At 47.7% G+C, this 22,518-nt stretch overlaps 1 protein-coding gene and 2 non-coding genes across 3 annotated transcripts; all 3 read right to left on the reverse strand.

The window, feature by feature from the left end:
* Nucleotides 1-483: 483 nt before the first annotated feature.
* TRNAK-CUU (transfer RNA lysine (anticodon CUU)) lies at nucleotides 484-556 on the reverse strand. The gene has a single exon. It is a non-coding gene; the product is annotated as a tRNA-Lys (tRNA).
* Nucleotides 557-2,463: 1,907 nt separating this feature from the next.
* TRNAE-CUC (transfer RNA glutamic acid (anticodon CUC)) lies at nucleotides 2,464-2,535 on the reverse strand. The gene has a single exon. It is a non-coding gene; the product is annotated as a tRNA-Glu (tRNA).
* Nucleotides 2,536-6,985: 4,450 nt separating this feature from the next.
* Nucleotides 6,986-22,473, reverse strand: LOC149852624 (zinc finger protein RFP-like). Its single transcript, XM_090028326.1, has 6 exons — nucleotides 21,902-22,473; nucleotides 18,308-18,403; nucleotides 15,766-15,996; nucleotides 12,336-12,358; nucleotides 10,387-10,499; nucleotides 6,986-9,093 (listed from the first exon to the last, which is right to left on the reverse strand). Exons 1-6 carry the CDS (start codon nucleotides 22,319-22,321, stop codon nucleotides 8,579-8,581), a joined length of 1,398 nt encoding a protein of 465 aa, XP_089884452.1. The 5' UTR covers nucleotides 22,322-22,473; the 3' UTR covers nucleotides 6,986-8,578.
* Between the last annotated feature and the right edge of the window lie 45 nt (nucleotides 22,474-22,518).

Here is a 22,518-nt window from a genome sequence, read left to right on the forward strand (position 1 = left end):
AAAAAGATTACAACTCACTGAAGGCTCAGATGATGGTTAGCATTTTTTTAGCAATAAAGTATTTTTTAATTAAAGGTATGTACACTGGTTTTTTAGACATAATGCTATTGCACACTTAATAGACTACAGTATAGCGTAAACATAACTTTTATATGCACTGGGAAACCAAAAAATTCGTGTGACTCGCTTTATTGCGAGATTCACTTTATTGCGGTGGTCTGGAACCAAACCCGCAATATCTCCAAGGTATGCCTGTATGTTATTGCTTCCCCTAGCCGGGGTAAAATATAAGCATCTCTGATTCCCATGGGAGGACATATCAGTTCAGAAGATATGGGACTCATCTCTTTCCACTTCAAGTACTGTGTAATGCCGCAGACAGTCATTTTCAAACCCCAGACAGTCATTTTCTAAGCAGAAGAGCCTTCCCATCCCAAGGTGCCTTTAATTTCTCAAAAGAGAATCAAGCCAAAAGAGCAACTGCGCCCAACGTGGGGCTCGAACCCACGACCCTGAGATTAAGAGTCTCATGCTCTACCGACTGAGCTAGCCGGGCTTGCTATTTATGGGCTTTGCCCGGGCTCTCATGGGTCTTCCTGAGTGGTGCGTTACAGATTTTTTTTTTTTTTTGGAAGGTTTTGTGTCTCCCCAGTGAAACACAACCCCAGCTGAGCGCACTGCACCTCTCCCAACTTGCCCAGATAAAAAAACCCAGCTGATGCGAGAACCATCCCTGATCAGCTTCCAGCTCTTCTGGCTGCAGAAAGGCATGCACCTTGGAAGTGTTTATTTTATTTATGGCCTGCATCCAGTTGATCTCCACTTGGAGTCTTAAAAATGCCTGCCGAGCTAAAGCAGGCACAGCCCAAAGTTCAAGAGCACGAGGAAGGGCAGGATGTCTTGCTGCTCGGGCGGGCTGCCAGCAGCCGGCCAAGGAATAGCGCCAGCAGGAGTCAGGGGGTGGGCTGGGAACCGGGGAAGTGCATGGCTAAGTGCTGTGAGCTGCCTCCAGGAGCAAGAGGGCATGGGGGGGGAAAGCAAGGAGAGAAATCCTGGGTACCTGGATTCCAGGTCTGACAAGTTTAGTGACGAATAAGAGCCCTTGTGGAGAGCTAAAGAAAATATTACTAGGACTTTTAGGCACAACAGCATGGACCAAAGAGGACAAAAATATGACCAAATATCTATATTCAAAACTAAATCAAATAACACCCCCAAGGTTCATATGGGGGGGGGAGGACTGGTGTGTGTGTATGCGTGTGGGTGTGTATATGGGTGTGTGTATCTGTGGGTGTATGTCTTTGTGAATGTACCTGTGGGGGTGTTTGCGTGTCTAGGGTGGGGGAATGTGTGTATCTGTGCATCTGGGGGGGTGGGGGTGTATGTGTGTGTAGCTGTGGCTGTGTGTCTGTACGTATCGGTGGGAGCATGTGTTTGTGTGGGTGGGGAGGTGAGGATGGGGGTGTTTCTGTGTGTGGGTGTCTGGAAGTAGGTGTATGTGTTTGTGTCTGTTGGTGGGCTCTGGGTGGGGTGTATTTGTGAGTGTGTTTATGTCTGTTGGTGGTGGTCTGTGTGTGTGCGGTGGGGGGACGGGGGTGTAAAATGCTGAATAGCTGGCGTGCATGAAGGATGCATGTGAGGGGCAGAGATCAAAGCCCTCCAGAGCAGCAAATCCAAACCTCAGCATGGGTCAGAAATGCGCCAGTGCATTTGCACAATGCCCTTGCCTGCTTGAAAAGCCCAGGCCCAGCTTTTCACCGGTCATGCATGACACAGGCCTGACATTGTTTTGCTCCAGGAATTGATCTCTCTATATAATGTAGAGCTGCCATTTCCTTGATCAGCCCAGACTGTAACAAAGACATGCTCTTTGCTCCCCGCTGTAGCCCTCTCTCCTCCAAAACAGGCAGCAACCAAGTCACAGCTAAAGGGGGGGAAAGCAGAGGCCCTTGCAAGCCCTACCAGTCATGACAGTTTGGGAAACTCTTGTGAAGACTCTATTTTTCTGAATAAACTGCAAGCTGGTTAGACAAATGTGGCCCATGAGGTCCATAGGGAGGGTCTGAGCATCCCAGAGATGCAGGCGGGGCCGAAAGGGGCTGGAGCAGTCATCTGGTCCAGCCTCTGGCCTGAGAGGCAGGATCAGCCCTGTCCAAGCTAGCTAAAGCAGCCAGCAAATGTAAAAATGTGGGGGGGAATTTGATAATGATCACTTTTGGCAACCAGCCTGACATTTTCTTTAAACAGAGCCTACTTGTGGGGTTTTGGGAGGTGGTGTGGGTGGGTCGGAGAGGCTTTATTTTGGTTTATGGCGGGGGTTGCCTTTGGATAACATGAGGAGGGAAAATAGAAACAGAGTGGCTCTTGGAAGGGGAGAGAAGTCCTTCTCTCATTTGTGAACAGAAAAACAATTCCTTCTTGCTCCTACTTCTCCTGTTTGTGAACGGGGAAAAAAAAAAATCCTTCCCTGACCGGGAATCGAACCCGGGCCGCGGCGGTGAGAGCGCCGAATCCTAACCACTAGACCACCAGGGAGGAGACAGGAGCTGGTACCCACCTGCTGCACTCAAGCAGCTCTCCACCGCTGAAATATCCGATTTTTCCGGTTCAAAGTGCAGAGGAGATGGAAGAGTCAAGCCACAGGCCATTTCCTACTATATGAATTCAGCCTGATCTGTATTCAAGTTCTCGTTTTGCTTCATAGTCACCCGCGAGTGATCACAAAATGAAGGCAAACATATCTGCAAAATGCCACCTCTACTTTGTTTTGCATTGACCCATGGCAATGCTCTGGTCTATCCCAACAGCTGCACAGGAGATTCCCCCCCTAAGCTTCACTGTCCCATGGCAATGCTTATGGGGAGGATGTTTTAGGGAAGAACAGTTGCAGGCTGATTTGTGTCCTAGGCACTGAGGCGGGGGGGTTAATACCCCGCTCTACCAGTTTCATAGGTAGAGAAGCAAACGTGTCTTTTGCTGCTCAAGAAGCAGCCCAAGGGTTGAGCATTTCTTCTTTCCTAAGGTGCAAGGATCATGAACCAGCATATGTAAACCTGGACTTGCCCTCTTCCCCTCCTGGGGTGCCCCAGCCCTGCCTGAAACATGGGTTGAGGTGCAGCCAGCTCTGTCCTTGCAGTGTTTCCTCACCCTCTTCCAAAGACAAATACTAATGTAATCTTCTCTCTGTGCTGTAACACTCCTTGCTTGCCTGTTTACTGGTCTGGTTTCCTGAGAAAATGTGTGAGGGGGTAAGGAGGGGGTTGGTTGGGTGGGAGGAGAAGGAATCTGGTTGGCCTGCTCCTTGGGAGCTGGAGGACTTTCATATCGGGGACTGTGTGAGAAGCAAAGATTTCTTAGGGACATACCTTGTATTGGAGCAACTGTGTAGTTGGGATACAGTTATACAAGCTTTGCAATGCAAGACATTCTTCATCAGGTATGATCCTGACCCAGTCAGACCTGATGAAGAATGTCTTGCATGGGAAAACTCATGCAAAGTAAGAACTACCTAGCTGGTCCAATACCAGATGTCACCCTAAGAAATCCTTGCCTGTTCTAGATCAGTGGTCTCCAAAGTGGGGTGCGCAAGACGATCCACTGGGGTGCGGGAAGAAAATACTAGAACTTCTATTTATATTTATATAAATATACATATATTGGGGGTACATGCTCAAAATTGTTTTATTGATAGGGGTGCGCAAATATAAATATACATATATTGGGGGTGCGTGCTCAAAAATTTTTTACTGATCAAAAAAGCTTGGAGACCATTGTTCTAGATCACCAGGCCTACAACATCACATTTACACTCCTGCAGAGGGGATTAGTCAGACCACAGTGTCCCCTGGTGGAAGGGGAAAAAACACTTAGTAATAAGCATCCAGGAATTCATCTGCTTCTTGTCTGATGCAGGCATCAGAAGGCAAATTTCTAGGGGTGAGGTGGCTCTGTGCATACATTAAATGAAATAGGAATACAATAATTTGGACAATATTCTCCTTCTTCCCTTGGCCCTCACAGTCCGATTCCTAGCAGCACTGCTGATAGTGCCAGATGATATGATTGGTTATGACTTTCTGAAATTAGGTGTCATGACATGGGATAATGAAGGGAGACATTCAGCACCAGGCAAAACTTGCAAGACCTTATTCAAGTGAAAAACATTTCTATGAGCCAATGCATTGCTATGGCAAAACCTGTTCCCTGTGTGTTACTCCAGTCATGTCTGCATAGGAAGGGTTAAATGCCGAGTGAACCCAGGATGCTATAGGAGATACAGCACCCTCCTCACTCCCCCCCACCCCAGCAGCAGGCATGCTGCAAAGGGTAGCAACTCTCTGTCTTGACTTGCCTTGTTCCTTTCTAGGTATTTCCTTCCTTGGGAGTCCAGGACCTGGAGGAGAAAAGGGACACCCCCCCACCTTCTGCTGTACCATATTCTGTCCTATGCTAGCCCATGAGCTCTGGGTACAGGGGACCAAGCTCCAGGATGGTCCCTGCAGTCTTTCCCTACCCAGGGAGAGTCACTGGTGACATGGGTTCTGCCCTGGGGTGTCATATAGGAGAATGGCAGGGATGTTGCTACCTCTGTACAATTTTGGGAAAGCCTTTGGGGCATCCTTAACATAAGGGGAGGAGCATCCTGTACCATGGTGGCGGTAGGAAAAGAGGATCAGGAATGCCCAGATATCACACTACTAAGCTTCTTAGGAGCACCTGGCCTCCTCTCCTGCCAGGGGGCTCCCAGTGAAACATTCCCCCACAGCCCAGCTCTGCCATCAATTCCTTGCTCATCTCCCTGAAGTGTGGGCCATGCTAGGAAGTTTGGTCAACCAATCAATTCCTTGCTATGGTTTTGTAGGCATCAACATGTATACCCAATGCACTGTTAGGAACTAGGGCATGTGCAGTTAGGGAAGGTCATCTGGTAATTGGGTGACTGACAAATTCAGTCACCTCAGTGATTTATCAAATTGGTTCAGATAAACAAGGTTGAGTATACCTGGGTGGCTTAACAGGAGGTATAACAGCTACTGGACTTTCAGGGCAGGAATATGCTTCAAAAGGCAAATTGAATGGCTTGGAGATTTTATTGCAGAGACCTGACCAAACTTCCTTTCTTCAAGAGACCTTTATCTTATGCATAAGAGATAACGGCAATGCAAGGTTTCAGAAGAAGAGGGTAGAGGAGAGAGCAGGGGTAGGATACTTGGTTGAATTTCCGGGTACATGAATTTGTGTTCCTTTCTTTACTTTTCACTGACTCTTCAGAACATGTGGGGGTTAATGTAGTTAAAACAATAAAAGTTGGCCCAATAACAGATATCATAAAAAAGCCTTGCCTCTCAGACATTTCCTGGACCACCATGCTTTCCACAACACTGCAGCCCTGCTACAATAAACATCAGTTAATGATCATTCATTGCCTCCCTCCCTAGTAACAAAATACATTGCCCCTGCTTTGAGGTAGAAGCCAGATCCAGGACAGGTGCTTCATGATTTTTATCTCCACTTTAACTCTTAAGTTTTTCTGGGTCATGAGGGGGCTGTGTTGCAAGGCAGGTCACTTAGGTCCACTAGAGCTTCTGGGGTGGGAAGCTGGGGGATGGCTTACTCCATCGATGAAGAGAATTCCAGGACAGGAAATTCATGTACAGGGAGAGATAGCTAGCCACCTTAGTCTACAGTCAGGAAGAAGGCAGGAGAGAGTGGTATTTTAGTGAGGCAAGGTTCTTTGTGTAGATGTGATCTTTTTTATTAAACCAACTGAGTAGTTGGAAAAAACTTCTTTGACAGTAGGGGGCACTCCTGGGTTGAGCCGCCCACCTCCCTGCACCCGCCCACCTTCCAGGCTCTGAATGCCTCCCTAGGGGTGCCTGACATCCAGCCAACCCCCTTCTTGGAGCACACTTGCTAGCCTGGGGGTAACGTAGCTGCCACCACCCCAAGAGTGGAGTCACACTCGGCCCTGTGTCCTCGGGGAAACACAGGCCTAATGTCCTACGGGTACTCGACCCAGTACAGGCACTTGGGGCACTTCCCCAAGTCAGGGAGCAAAAAGGAAAGTCTCCCTTAGTTTGCAGACCCATGGGGTCTCCTGGGCATAATTTAGACCCACCCCTCAATAAGTCTCCTACACCGGTCACAAAGGAGGACTTTATTGATTACAGGGGTAGGGTGAAAATAGGGTACAAGAACAATATCCTAGAAATCCTAAAGAGCAAACAGTCTGGCTGAGGTAGCCTTTTGATCACGCATCTGAGTTACTGTCAGCTAGATATCTAATCAGATCTCGAGTAGCTTACTCACAAGCATCTTCCAAAGGCAGGTGAAGTTTCCCTCTGGAGGCAGGCCGTTTCTAGCTCATGAGCTATTGGGGAGAGAGCCAGTTTCAGATGGTGAATCTCCTCTGAGTCCCCCGTATGGCGGCTGGCCCCTCCTCCTGGGCAGTCTTAACTTATACAGCCCGTGACCTCATTCCCTGGCCCAGTGGAGGCCACTCCGGTTGGCTGTCAGCCAACCAATTTGAAATACATTACTTGTTGTCGGGCAGACTCCAGCCCACTAGGTAGATGCCCCTCACCCAGGTAGGTGATACCAGTCACATAGGCAGAGGGAGCAGGTTTCCCCCCTCCCTCAGGACTGTAGCCAGCTCAGGTTACCTAAAGAGATAGAGTAAGAGTGTGTCTCCTCTGCTGGGCCCATCCTAATCAAATGGTCACACCACAGAGATTTAATCACATTGTCATAGGGCAGTGATTTTGGGGAGAAACCAAGGTGGCTTTCTGCCACAGGGTAGTATGTGATCTTTTTTATTAAACCAACTGAGTAGTTGGAAAAAACTTCTTTGCAAGCTTTCGGGCACAATCACCCTTCTGCAGGCAATAAGAGAAAGTGGCTGCTGCTATCACTGTGGTTCCCATTTGGTATAGCTTACCTGGATACCAATAAACATGCCAATCAAAAGCAACCCAGATACCATGAATGAAGTTGGTATGATGGCTCATATGTTTATTGTTGTATTTTGCCTTCAACAGAAAAGACAAGGGAACATTTTTGCAACTCCAAAGACATTTTAATACAATTTATTTTTTGTTTTGCATCATAAAACACAGGATCTACTTGCTTAAAAATGTAAAATTTTAGAAATAATAATAATAATAATATGAAACTGTTCAAATCTAGAAATAATTCATTTTGTCCTTCCCTCCCAGCTTCTTCCTTTCAGTCCCAAATGAACATGAACCAAATTCCTTTGATACCTGGAGCTCTCTGTTCCCTTCAAGCCCCTGCAACTTTGCTTTGGGCCGTGTTTGTTAACATTTCAGAACCAGAGCCAGCAGATACAGTCTTCTAGTTTCAGAGATGGCCCCAAGCCTACAGACTCCCTCCTATCTCCTCCCAGGCTGACTCTGGACCTGAAGACGTGGGGCTTCCCATGAGACAGTCTACACTCTTGCAGCGTGAGCCTGGAGAGCAACACCATGGCCTAAATCTTTCAATTAATTTTTGTCCCTTTGTTGCTGATTTTTCTTTTTCTTTTGCTTTATCTTTACTAACTCTATCAAGCTAAAAAGTGTCTCCTCTCCACTGGGCTTTACCAAGAGTGAGCTCTCTGGAGTTACACAGCCAGAAACAAAAAATAAAAGGAGATACAATGTGATTATTAAATCCCAAGAAACAGAGGAAAGAGGGGTGTATGAAAGACAATATAAAACTAAATGAAGAACATTGAGAAAAATGAGTCAGGAAAAAAACAGACCGTTTCTTTTAATTGAATATTTAATGTTTCCATTAAAAATCAAAATACCTTGCTGTCTGTTTTTCAGATGGCTAAATATTCCAGTTCAAAATTTCAGCAGCCATTTCTCACAGCTCATGCCTGCTTTTTCAGACTGCGTATTAGAGAAAGTCGTTTTGGATGGAGCCTTATGTCTTGTCTGTGTTACAAAGGCTTTGGTGGCACAGTCCTACCAAAAAAGATTTTCACTGGCAAAACCCCTTAGTGGAGACATAGCCGAGGACTTGCTGGCATTGTTTAACCTCTTCTATGAGCAACATAAGCTGTACCAGAGTCTCTCAAATCAGGATCTGTGTATCCCTGGGGTTATAAAACATATTTCTGTACGGCATGCAAGAAGGAGGAATGGGAAAGAAAAAGAAGGGAAAAAGGAAATTGAAGAAAAGGGAAACAGAGAAAGAAAATGAACAGCTCTACATGATCTCATTGGTTGTTGCAGAGCTCATGGTATCATTGTAATGACATAACTTGTTACTTTTTTCCCCCCCATCTATGGCACAGAAGCATAGGAGCATGTCTCAATATACAAAACCTGAAAAGGGGTTACCCAGTGCCTTAGCATAGTCCTATAACGGGTTCATTTTATTGGTATCAGTGATCCCTGCATGAGAAACGAGCTGATGTTGGTTATGAGGGTGGGTTTTTTTTTGGGGGGGGGGGGGGAGGGGGTTGTTTGTTTGTTTGTTTTTTTACCATTCCTAGAAGACATGTCAGAGAAGTCATGTGCTGTAGACTCACCCTAAACATACACCTTTCAGGACCGTGCGGCCCTGTAAATTAGGGACACAGTCGGAAGTGGGTTTTCCTCCCCAGGCAGAGTAAAGGCAGGATTCTCTCACCCATGAAAGAGGCTGGAGAGTAAGTAAAGATAGGGGCCTCATAATTACCATTAAAAAATACCACCTGCCCCCCTTCATAGTCCACATAAATCCCAATCACCCTGAGGCTCTCAACCAAGGGAAGCAGGGTTACAGGAGTGGTGAGAGCTTGGTAGCGATTCTCACATTTCCCCACAGCCCAGATCCCCTCCTCAGGGTTAATGTTCATTCTTCCCTTCCTCCTAACCGATTCTTTTGCGACCCCGACAGCCCAGGCTCCTTCATCCAACACCTCCACCTCCCAGTAATACTTCCCAGAGGAGAAGCCTTCACAACCCAACACACAGCGAGAGGAATCAAATCTTTTCGGGTTGTCAAGTACTTGCCGCCGTGTGTCTTCCCATCTTACGTCCTTCCAGTCCTCTGATAGGACTAGGCGGGGATGGGCCGTTTCTGGATCCAAAGTCAAGTTCACTAGGCAGAAAAAAAGCAAGAACCAGAGCATCAGCAGCAGAGCTCAGTCCTGAGACGGGTTGGAGCCCTTCCTCACCCTCCCCAGCAGCCCTACGCAGGCTGGGGCGCTCCCTGCTCTCCTGCAGCTCAGGGGCTAGATCCCAGGGAGCTGCCTCTCTGCTGGGGCTCCTTCCCTGTTGCAGCTCCCTGCTCCTCCTGGTTGTGCCTACAGCACCAGGGAGAAGGAAAGGAGAGAGGGTACCAGCAAAAAACTGCCTGCAGGTCTCAGTCATGGAGGCAGGGTAAATAAGGAATAACGTAATTCGGGGCAAAGTGAGAGATTAGGGATGATTGGTATTGGTGGTTAGGGATGATTGGTAATGGTGGTTGAGGAGGACTCTGCTGCTCATGGGGGAACAGAAAACAAAGCTAGTAACAATTGTGAAGTCTTTAAATGAAGGAGCTTAAAGATTTCTCTCTCATGAAAAAACAACTTTAACATTTTCAACCCACTTGACATTTTATTTAATAGATTTCATAGACGTTAGGGCTGGAAAGGACCTTGGAAGATCATCAAGTTCAGCCCCTGCCTCAGGGGCAGGAAGTCAGCTGGGGTCAAGGGATCCCAGCAAGATAAGTGTCCAAATGTTTTTTAAAAGAGTCCAGAGTAGGTGCTTGCACCACCTCCAGGGGCAGTCTGTTCCAGGCCTTGGGGGCTCAGACAGTAAAGAAGTTTCTCCTTATGTCCAGCCTGAAATGGTCTTGGAAGAGTTTGTGACTGTTTGACCTTAGTACCTTGGGGCGCTCTGGTGAACAGGCATTCCCCCAGATCCTGGTGCACACCCCTTATATACTTATGGGAAGCTACCAGGTCCCCCCTGAGCCTGCACTCTTCCAGGCTGAATAGCCCCATGCCTCTCAGCCTCTCATCATAAGGTCTGTTTTCCTGCCCTCTGATCGTGTGCGTGGCTCTCCTCTCGAGCATCTCCACATCCTTTTTGAATTGCAGAGCCCAAAACTGGACACAGTACTCCAGCTGCGGCCTCACCAAGGCCGAGTACAAGGGGAGAATGACATCCCGGTATTTGCTTGAGAAGCATCTATGGATGCAAGCCAGCATTTTGGTCGCTTTACCAGCTGTGACATCACATTGGTGGCTATTTATGAGGAACGTTACCTAGTTCTTTGCATGATTCAATACTTGTTCCCCAGTCCTTTACTGTTATTTAATGGGTTTCACATTCACTTGGAATTGGCCAGAGCACACCTCCTCTCGCAGTCACAGGCATCCCCTTCCTGCTCTCCTTTCCCTACCTTGGAAATCCCTCCGCATCTCTTCCAGGTCAATATTTGCCTCAGTAAAACTGCTGATTTTCTCTTCCAGCTCCAGGGAAGTCTCCAGTGGCTCTGGGATCTTCTCTTCCCACCTGGAAGGAAATAGGCTTTTCCAGTTAATTATTGTTCGGGCCCATAATTATTCTCTGTGCCTCACGGTATCTATCATCTCTCAACGTGAATTTCATACTAAGAACTAGCTGCTGCTGAAATCCTGAATCCATTGAACTCCGTACCAAATTCCCAGTGGCTTCAGTGGAGTTGAGCATTCACCCAGGACTGCTTTTGTGCATACAGACCTCAGGTGAAGCTTCACTCCAGGAGCATCACAAAAGGTGGGTGCGTGGGCCATGAACCCCAAACACTGCCTAAGGGAGGGTGCTGGAATTTAGTAGGGGTGGGTGGCCATATGCCTCACCCTCCTGCCCTTCCCTCAGGCTTTGCACCTTCCATGCAGCAGCCCCAGCACTCAGGTGCAGCACTGGGCAGAGACAGGGAAGGAGGGCAGAGCAGCAGTGCTGGCCAGAGATTTGCTCCCAAGGGAAGCCACTGCCGTTGGGCAGGTGGGGTATCAGTTAACCCTCTTGCCTCCTTTTTTTTGGCTGCAGAATTTTGACTTTTAAATCACAATTCAGTATACATTTTGGCTGCAGCTTCCATGTCAACCCCTGTAGCAGCAACAGCTTGCCCTGGCCACTGCCCCTGCCCCATAAGCTGCCACTATCCAAGGGGCAGAACTGCCCAGTTTTGCCTCTACTTTGCCCACTAATATTTCATTAGTATGTTTAAAATATATCCTGGTAAAACCCATCTGAACCACAGGCAATAAAAAGCAGAGCTTGCACCTCGGGCAAACCCTGCAGGACAGCAGAGTGGGGGGTGGAGAGGTCTTCCCTACTTATAGGTTTCATAGACATTAGGGCTGGAAGGGACCTTAGAAGATCATCATGCCCAGCCCCCAAAGAGCTGCTGTGAGCGGTGGGATTCAAACCCCACCCCCAAAGAGACTGGAACATTAATCCAGTGTCTTAGACCACTCAGCCACACTACCACAATCATACTTTGTGGACTTAAAGTAGGCCCCACCTGCTGCTTGGACTTAAAACAGGCCCCAGCTGCTGCTTCCACAGCACGGTCTGCTCACCCGGGTGACAGCTCTTACAGCAGCAGTGGAGTGCCGTGCACCCGGCTGCTGCTGCAATGCCACGGGCACCATTTTAGTACCCCCACTAATGTTAGCACCCAGGGATACTGCTCCTCGTGCCCACCCCACGTGATCCCAAGGCCACATCCATCTCTGGCTTCCCTCAGAGGTTTATTCCTAAGTGACCAGTTTCACAACGGTTTGTACCATGGACATCTGAGTGGTAGGAAGTGACATGAGAGATTTCCACAGTGAGTCATCCAGAAGTTACTGGATGGTAATGACTTCTCCCATCACAGCTAATCTGTGTATAAACCTAGACAACTGGAGACAATTTATTTTTCTTTATATTTTTAAAAGAGCTGCTTTATGGAGAGGTCTGCCATGCATTTAGAAATCCATTGTTCCTTCCCTTCTGTCTTAGAGGAAGAAACACTCAATCTTCCTGATTAGGAAGACCCTGAGAGGGGTTATCAGGTCCCAACCACCTACTTTTGTCTGGGTCAACAGGGCCCAGCTAAGTGGCTTTGGTGGGCATCACACATGACAAAATCAAAAGACCAAGAAGGAACAGGAGTGGGGCCCCTTGGTAACAGTGACCCTGTCCCATGAGCAGCCTATTTAGATCAAAAGGTCTTCAGACCACACATGGTCCTGTTGCTATGTGTTTATACAGTATGATGGAGAGTTATAGACTTATGGTTTTCAGGCCTCAAGGCATTACTGCAATACAATGCTATTCATAGCACAATAAAATGATAGAGGGTGAGAAGGAGCCACATACCTGCTCAAAATGCTTCTGCAATCCTGCAAAGGCAAGTAAGAGAAGGAATTTTACTCCACGGTGAAATCAATGTGATTGCTTGCTTTGCTGTTAACTGAGCTTTTGAGCAGGACTGGGGAGAGCTAGATGCTGGTCCTTGCTGGGGAACTCAGTGTGGGGCTTACTTCACCTATTTGATGAACTATAAAACAGAGATTAGTAATACCAGCCTATTTTGTAAAGTGTTTTGATTTACTGATGACGACAGCTGGAGGGTACTGTAAACTATGTAAACTCAGGGATATGCCTAGTAACTAACTGCCAAATCATTTGTACTCCTTTGTATCGCTGGCTCTTTTAATCATAGACATGTGATAATATAGCTGCTAAGTTGTTTTTACATGTACATATTGCAGGGCTGGAATTTAGCCAGACTTTCCCAACGCTGCTGTGCTGGTGATATAGGAATTGATACATTTGCCCTTCAGCTCTTATTTCTCAGCCAACACAAAACAAGACTGGAGCCTACCAGAAGATTTCTAAGCACTGGAGAGGAGTGAGCAGCTTTCCAATAGGAGCAGTAGGGGCAAACGATGCAATTATTTTTAAAATGGAGACGGGCATATCTATAAAAGAAAATACACAACGTGGTTTCTTGTGAGAGCAGGGAACGGGTCTCCGTGGCCTAGGTGGTCTCTTCAAGTTCCTTCCTCTTCTCGCTTTAGGAAAGGGAGGTTACTGCTGTACTTCGGGCACCAGACTGAGGCCCAGGAAATGTATTTGTCTATCTGGAAGTAATTTAGAAATGCTAGTAGCCCAAAAAAAAAAGGTGGCAAACTAAAACGTCTGGTATTAAATAATGATGTAAACCCAATAGATAGTCTGGAAACCTGATGGAAGAATGAAAAATCAGTGGGGCCCTGTAGTATCAGGTACAAATTCCTTGCCCAACTCATCTTCAGAAGCAAAACTCCCCACTGCCCAACAGTCATCAAATAGGACACAGCCTTTCCTTGGCAAGAAATGCTTAACTCGTTAATGCATCTCCATTGCCACTACAAGCAGCCCCCACCCCAAAACAAAACCACCAAAATCCATGGTTCCTACACATTCCTTTCCCAAAATGTGATACACCCGATCCAATGCACCAAGTGTTTTCTTGGGTGAAAATAAACACAACTATGCCCCAGAAAGACTTTTCATAAAAATAAAATAAAGGACTGACACACACACACACCCCGCTAGGAGCACATTTGTCATAAAACAACCATTCCTTCTGATCTTATTATCCTGATGCTCAAATGAAATCTACTGAACACCTTTAAAGAATAACCTTAAGAGCAAAAAAATCACAAGCTGGCTGGACACCAAGAACTAAGGACTTAACATTCATACTGGTTTTATGGCACACTATATGTTATCTGGCTCCTGAATTCCTTCCACATATGAAAAGTGAGCATGACTCTTCTCCCTTTGGACAGGCTTTGATCTCCCAGTAATCAGCTTCTTTTCTTCTGATAATTGTGCACCCACTGTCCCTAGGAATGCCTTTCATCTCCTCCCACTGCTTTTCTTCACTATGCTGTGCCTGGATCCTCATCAGACCACAGGAAGAATGCCTTGCATTCAAAAAGCTCGTCTAACTCTATCTATCCCAACTACATAGTTGGTCCAATAAAGATACCGTCCTTGCATCTCTCAGGTTAGGCCAAAAAAGAGATAGTGTTATGTCTTGAAGGAAGCATGGAGTCAAACAAGGCAAAATATTTAACAGAAACGAAAAGAACCATGGAATATCTATGAATAGAAATCCTATGCTTAAAAAAATAGTATGGTATTACAGTTGTATGATGACCACCTAATCAGGACAGCGGACATGACCCTGGAATGCTAAGGGAGGGCAGACGAGCAATAAGAGCAGAAGATACAGTAACAATGAGTGACTGCAGTTATCCACCTATAAAAATGTCTCCTCTGGGAGTAAGAATGACATCAAGTGTCTGGATGCTGCTAATGATTGCTTTGAGAGCAACTAATCCTGGAACCTGCCAAAGGAGCAACAGCTCTTGATTTGGTCCTGAGCAGCGCATACAGCCTGGTTCAAGCATTACGGCTGAGGGCAAGTGAAACCCAGGGGCATCCGAACCCCAAACCTCTGGGCTTGGGCCTGCATGTAGGATGCCTGCCAAAGAATTTGGAAACATATGAAGCCCGGGGTGGAGGCGGAGGATGTTTGCCAGTAGTAGAGCCACTTATGGTTCTTGACTGACTCACAGATTTGGAATTGATTTGGCTGTTTTGGAACACACACACAAAAAAAAAAAAAAAAAAAAAAATCAAATCACACATTATCCATTGATGAGCTGTGCTGTTACAGTGACCACAATAGCATCAAATACAACTCTCCTTTGAAGGAGGGAACAAGCCAATAAATCCACCAGAGCAATATTTAACGTTAAAAAGTACTGAAAAATGAGGACGTTGCAGGAAACAAGTGTGGCAGAAGGCCTTGGACCAGAATCCTCCACTCCCTCACCATCCTGCTGGCTGGCCAAAAGTTCACTGCCACTGGTTGTAGTTTTCCTGCAACAAACATTTTTTGGGACTAATGCAGAGCTTACCTGCCTTCCCACGTGGATTGGGATCCCGATACAGGGTCAATGACCTGGGCAGATCTTTCTGAGCCCTGCCATGGGCAGGAGAGGGGCTTTAGGTCCAGCTCAGGACATGGCATTGCACAGGGGGAAATATAGGATGTACAAATCTGCACATGCGTCTTAAAATGCCATGAACACAGCTAACGTTAGCCATGTCTGTGCTACTTCCCACCAAGAGGGGAGCTGGATTTGGACCTGTGAGTATATCTAAACCAACCAGGATGCCCCCCAGCATGCCTTGTCCACTCCTGCTTGCATGCTCAGAAACCCTCTGGTGAAACCACTCTGGGGATCTCTCCGTGGTTGCTCTCAAGACTTCAGTCTGCGGTGTGTTTAAGGGCAACTGCTAGGGAGGAACCTGGGGTTTCTCTTCTTGGGTTATTCCAGATTTCACACGTGTGCAAAGCCATACCCAGGAGTGTGTGGGGCCTGTGCAGGGCCCAGTGGGGGGCGAGCGGACAGAGCCAGCAGTGCTTGGCAGCAGCGATTGTACATGGCAGCACCTATGTAGCACCAACTGCAGGGCCCCCCAAGCATGGGGGTCAGAGTGGTCACACCGATTCATCCCCGTCCCCCGCTCCCGGGACAGTCCTACATGTGTGACATGGAGCAGGTGAGTGGGGTGTGCTCAGGCATGTCCCGGCTTGGTCACCCTGACACTACGGTGGACACATGCCCTTAGATGCTGAAGTACCACTTGGAAGCGTAATGGGTGAAACCCAGGAGCCTTGGAGCCAACCCGACAGACTCTTGCATCCCTTTCCCCAGAACCTAACGAAGAGCTCAGCCCCAACCTGCAGGAACTCCACTGCCGGCTGCTGACACTTCTCCTCCAATTCAGTGATCAGGTCATCAAGACAGGCAATGTCCTCAGAGAACCTGGCAACTCTCTCATCCCTTCTCCTCACAATCTTCTCTTGCAGATCATCCAGGCGGGCCACCAGGAGTCGCTCTTGCTCGTGCACAAAATGGTGCAGCTCTTCCATTTCACACATAATCTTCACTTTCTCCGTTTCCAAGTCTTCCTGCAAGGAACAGGCATAGACAAGGAAGTAGTAGGAATTGGGGACATGAAGAGGGTCAGGGGGACATGTGACTGAGCACTCTAAGCCCAAGTTTTTGGATGGTCTAATTCCACTGTTTTCTGTGTCGATGTTCCCATTCACACGAGTAGGAATCAGACTGTGCATAAACAGGAAAAAGTTATGGTAATCGTCCATGGTTCATACTTTAGAGGAGCTTTTCTAATGCCATTCAAAAATTTATTTTCCTATAACTTCCCACAGGCTACAATAGGATTGGCGGGCTTTGTGCCTTAAGTAACAGAGATAGGCCTTTATCCAGATCCTTAAAAAAGGGTCTCTGAACTGATGAAGAGATGCTGGGGAAGGTAAAAATGAAACAAATGAGGGGGGAAAAAAAAAGAGCACTAGATTAATCCTCCCCTTCCTTTGTGTTTTAAATTATGACAATCCTGGAATCCACCCAGCTGACAGGGGCGCTCAGACATCCATAGTGCACACAAGAACATACAACAATATATGGATTTCTCCAAGGACACATGTCTGGGTGTGCCACTGTGCAGTACACTCCATATGCTAGCTTGCACTCCATGTGCAAACACAGGAACCAGGACAGTGTAGCAGCTCTGACAGTCCACTGGGGCACTGCTCTTAGGGTCTTCATCCTGGCCATACTCAGCGCTTTTCTAAGGTAGCTGTAGGCAGGATGGGCTTCGCAGTGGTAGGGAGAGGGTGTAGGCATGCCCACAAGCCAGGTCTCACTGTCACCACCCTGCATGTTAGACAAGGCATGAGGTGGATGTGGGGTGGGGAGGGACAGAGAACAAGGAGCCTCTCTTAAGGTCCTAACACAAGTGACATTTTGTCATATGATTGGCCCCCTAAAGCACTCTACAGCCGTGTCCTTACAGAAGAGCACTGCTGCAAAGCACTTTACAAGTACCCAAGCCCACAACAATCTGAACCCTCATTATGTCGGGGTTCAGCTGAAGGTGCTCCAAAGCAGAGCAGCTTCATTAATTTGTGTCAGCCCACACCGGGAGCAGACCTTGGCCGATGCAGCCCAGTCCTGCTTCCAGTGCTGTCAAGGTGAAGGGGGCTGTAATCCATCTACCCCACTCTCCAGCAGTCTTGGCAAACCTAGGGTTATCATATTTCCAGTTCCAAAAAAGAGGACACCTGTCATGCAGGGAGAGGGGGATATCTGATATTGTGGGGGGCAGTAATATGGCACTACCTTGCCCCTGCCTATTTTGTTGCCTCACTCCCAAGCCACAGCCCCCCAGCCATGCTGGTGCCCCTCACTCCTGATGCCCACCCTCTCACACCCCCAAACCCTGCCCCTGCAAGCACAGGCACTGGCCCCAGTGCCACCAGGCCAGCTGCACAGCTCCCTGATGCTCTCTGCCCACCCCCTTCCCCTGCTGGAAGGGCATGCATGCGGCACGCACCTCCCCTGCCTTGCTGCAGCTCCAGACCCACCCCCCATACCATGCACATGCAGACACGGAGACACACAGCCTCAGGCCCCCCACAGACTTACCTGTACCCAGCTGCCGGCCTGCTAACACCCCCTGCCTGGCTACATGACGGCCATGTGTGTGCCCTGCCTCCAGTCACCCTGCCCCCAGCCTCAAGCAGCTCCTTGCTGGGGAAGCCGGGAGCAGAGCAAAATCCTGGACGTTTGACCGTATTTTAAAAAACCACCAGACTGAGATTGGAGGATCTAAAAAGAGGATGTCTGGGAAAACCTGGATGTATGGTAACCCTAGGCAAACCTCAGACCAAGCACCCTCCACTCCCTTCCCCGCTCTTATTCTGAAGATAGTGCCAGTGCTGGGAGGGGCAGGCCTAGGGCAGAGCTGCTGCAGACTCACAGCCACTCCAAACTGCAACAAAATCCTCTAACCCCTGGGACCTAACAGCAAACATCTTTCGGGTCCAGGGGATTTCTGCAACTCACAGTGCTTTCTGCAAAGCACCATGAGTTACAGTGGGGAGCTGCATGTCTCTCAGCATCCTTAGGACTTCCTCAGATAGGCCACTACTGTTATCCTGGCACTGCCTCAGCAGAGGCATAGTCCCTAGCTAGTGCCCTTGGTGGGGAACAGAAAGAAGGAGATCAGTTTGTGACTCTCCAGCCACTCTACATACTGCACTACAAGCTCCCCTCAGGCATCTCTGGCTGCATTTTCCCGGTAGTGCTCAACGCTCTTGGGAATTTGCCTGAGCTCCAGGGCAGGACAGGGAGTTGCTCTACCACAGATGGGAACCCTTCAGAAGTGAACACGGGCAGAGATTCATGGCCACCTACCAGAAAATCGTGGCTTCTTTTCTCTTCTGTTTGTCTTTTTCCCAGGAGCTTCTCTCTCTCATCTTTCAGAACCTGCAATCGGACCCGGAACTTTTCCTGAGCAAAGAAATAATGTAGATATTGACCTCTGCAGGGCTCTCCCCCTTGGCTTGTGCTGGGTGGAAAAGTTCGGCCCCAGAAACAACAATTTGGTAGCAAATATGCAATGGAGGTTTTAAAAATTGATTCAGTTTAGCAGGGAAAAATGTCCCCATATCGACAATAATTCTGTGACAAGGTTTCTCTCCAACAATTCACTGGATCCTTTCAGTAGTTACTGATAGCGTAGCCCTGGTCTTTTATACTCCATAACTCTGACCTCTGAGAGATCAAGATGGTTTTGAACAAAGAAGTGAATTATTTAAATACACACCATGGACAAGAAACAAGTATGTTCCTTGCTTACTAAAGCATTGTGGCACATATTCTTTTTTAAACAAGTGAAAACACTCATTAACTTCATTTACAACTAAACATCTGTTTAGAACTGTGCTGAATTTGGTCTCTTTTTTTCAGCTGAGCCAGTTTGGCTTAATACACAAATTCTGACGAATGTAGTTTTTAAGCAGAAATATTAGCGTATCACCTTAAATTTTACTCCCCGACATTAATCAATAAAGCTGAGAGAGGAGATCAGTAATTTTGGGTGCTTATGTGTATAATCACTAAAGTACCCCAGGAAATTATTTATTTACTAGCCAATTGCCCATCAAGAATGACGGAGGGGTGGGGGCAGGCGGGGATGGAGCACTGCTACTGTAAGAGTGAATTTAGTCAGGCTTTTGGCCTCTCTGACTAGAAAAAAATAGACAGAGACCAGAAGTGCTGATACTGCTTATTTTAGTTATATGTTTTGAGATAAAAAAAATCCTGCATTATTATTCTGTGCACAGATCTCCAATTAAGTAAGTTTGTCTTAGTTTCTTCAAGGTCGTATTTTTTTCTCTTTATCTGTCTTAAGTATAAAAATGCTTAGAAACTTAGGGAGGGGGAGGATTCCTTTGAAACAGACAAGCGGGTGCTTCCCCTTGCTGTACGAAATCCTCCCTGTGATCACAGTATAGCCCTCAACAGAGAAAAGCTGGCTCTGTCAGTTCTGATTCAACCACAACGCGAAGTTTGATTTCTTCCATACTACCCACCACCCTGTGCCACCGTCACTTCCCAGGAACAGCAGGGAGCTTGCATCCATCGCTCTGTGCTCCGCGTCTGGGCAAGTGCAACCCACCCCGCCCTCCACATCGGGCTCTGTGCACCCCCCACACCGCTCTGTGTTCAACCCCGCACCAACCCCCCCCACCATACTGTGTCCGGCCCAGCGCTCCAACACCCCCGCCCGTGTCCAGCCTTTGCCCAGAGGCAGATTGATGTGGACTGGGGCCCTGGGCAAACACAAAATTGGAGGCCCGCTCCCCCCATGGGAGTTGAGCAGCCACATGCCCGCCTCTTCTCCCTGCCCTTCTGTCTCGCTATGGCCAAACATACACAAACACACCGACACACAGGCACGCACTCAGACAGATGCACGCTACTTTTACTCACTGCACGTGGACACAGATACAAACATATACTCCCTGCCAGGAACACAGATGCATCCACACAGACACACACGCACGCGCACATGGGCATGCACTCTACTCACTCATTCTGCATATGGACACACAGAGTCAAACAGACTGTCCCTTCCATGAACACAGACATACGTATACACATGCATGCACACACACGCACGCAGAAGCAGATGCCCTCATGTGCACAGACAGATACACAGATGCGCAGATGGACACTTGCATGCACACAGACACAGATACATACTTTCTCCTCCCAGGACCTCCCCTGTCTCCATCACGCTGGGGTAGCCCCCTTCCCTCCCCCCCACCCCCAGGGCTCTGTCTCACTCCCCACCAACCTCTGTTGCACTGACCAGGAGGGAGCTGCTGCCCAGCTGTGTCCCTGCAGCTGTGCATGTGTACAGGACTGGGTTGGCTCAGACTGGGAGCACTGCACCGTGCCTCTCATATGGGTGACAGCACTGGAGGGGCAGCTACAGGGGGATAAGGTGAATTTTGGGGCACTACCCCTCCCCGCCAGCACCGGGCCGCACTCCTGGCCCATCCACCCCCCGCGCGGCGCTGCATTGCCAGCCAGCCGGCTGGGCCCCTGCCTGCCACCCCCCCAGCTCCATTGGGGAAGGGGCCCGCTCCTGACTGCAGAGAAACAACTGCAAAAGCTGGGATTTTAAACGTGGTGCCATTTTTGTCTCCCTGCTGGGAGACAGCAATGTGCTGAATTTGAAACCGTGGCTTTCACTTTCCTACTGATCAGGATCTCAGGCCCCAAACTGGTAGAGGCGCCTTGGCTCATGCACAGCTGGCTTGTATATTAACTTGTAGCTGGCCCCCCTGCCCCCCCCCAGCATCTGCCCAGCCTGCTCTGCCGGAGCAACGCCCTGCCCATCTTTCTTAACCCACATTCCCCCTCCAGCCTCTGGTGTGGCTGCTCCTTCCCCCACAGCCACTGTTGGGGGGCGGGGGGGGGGATCTCCCTGCCTGAGGCGGTGAAGTCCGCACAGCCAATTGCTGCCGGCCTTCTCAGCAGCACGTGCTCAGTTGCCCAAAAGCCAGCCAGACAGCGCCATTTATTATATTAGAACTGGTTCTACACTGCCCTTCCAAGGTGGCAGCACAGGGCAGCTTACAATTAGGGTGGATAAAAAGCAATGATTTGAAAAAAATTGGATTGTTTTAAACTTAAAAATCTGATTTTTAAATTTAAAACTTTTTTTATTTTTTTAGGATGCTTAAAAAAACAAACAAACAAACCCAAAAACCTATTTAAAGATAGTTTTAATTTAAGATGTGTTAAAGCTCTTGGATCTCATCATGGGATAGGGATTATAACTTCTAATTATATACTATTTGAGACAATATATTCATGTAACCTTTTTAGAAAAGTTTTATAAATAGGTCACAACAGGCTATGGACCCAATCTTAAGGGGGTTCCCAGAGGCTTCTCTATAGATTAGTAAAGATTAAAGAAAACCACTCTATCCAGTAGGACTAAGTGCTCAGTCTAGAAAAGCCCATTAAGCAGCTCTGTGATGCTTAGTTTTTGGTTCTCAAACTGTAGATTTGTGTTTCCAGAAATAACAGTCCTTGGTAACAGCAATATATGGAGATAAGAGATAACAGACCCACCCATTAGCCCTCTTGTCTCTCTGCAAGTGTGTGTACATGGAGTTAAGCCCTTACCCTCTCTCTAAAAGTGCAAAGTTTTAAGAAATTAAATGAATAAGGGATATTAAACAACAAGAATGCACTTTTTGTAGAAAATGATGAATAAATCAAGGCTTCCTGAGCAGTGATTTAAACCACGATTTAAATCGATTTTATTTAAATCATGGCTTGAATTGATTTAAATCAATTTGATCAAATCCACCCAGCTTATAAAAGACAAAATAACTTGCAGATCTAGAAGTTGGCCATGAATTTCCCATTCCATGCAAAATTGTAACTTCAGCCCCTTGCCTGTTACAGGAAACTGCAATATCCTACCTTATAGTCCTGAGCAGCTTCCTCTATGGGAACCACAGGATGAGCTTTGTGAGCCTGAGACTCCCTGCAAATCAAGCAGATGGGGGTATGATCTTCCTCGCAGAAGAGTTTCAGAGATTCCTGGTGTTTCTCACACACTTTCTCCCCTCCTGTGGCCCCTCTTGCTGCATGCAAACTCAGCTGTTTTGCTATTTCAATAATTTTTGCCAGCTCTCTGTTTGGCCTGAAGTTTCTCTGCTGGGCAGTTTCATTGCACCGAGGGCAGGAGAAATTTGCATCCGATTCCTCCCAGTTCTGAGTGATGCAGGCTCGGCAAAAATTGTGCCCACAGTGGATAGACACAGGGTCTTGGAAATACTGCAGGCAGATGGAGCAAGAAGCTTCATCTTGGAGACTGTCTACAGCGGTTCCTGAATCCATGTCGCCTGGCAGAGAAAGTGACAGAACTGACCGGCGCGCTGTGGAGTCTGAAGTGAAAAGGCTTATTTTGAAAAGTTGCTGTTAAATCAAGAGCAAGTGAAGAAGAGTCCCCGCTCTATTAAGTGCTAACTGTTTTGAGACTTCCAGCCAGAATAGGGACTGATTCAAAGTGAAAGTGATTTGCATAGCCGTGTAGT

This window comes from Crocodylus siamensis, chromosome 15 (genome assembly GCF_052110815.1).
Source record: "Crocodylus siamensis isolate JL-2025a chromosome 15, ASM5211081v1, whole genome shotgun sequence".
Lineage (NCBI taxonomy): Eukaryota > Metazoa > Chordata > Crocodylia > Crocodylidae > Crocodylus > Crocodylus siamensis.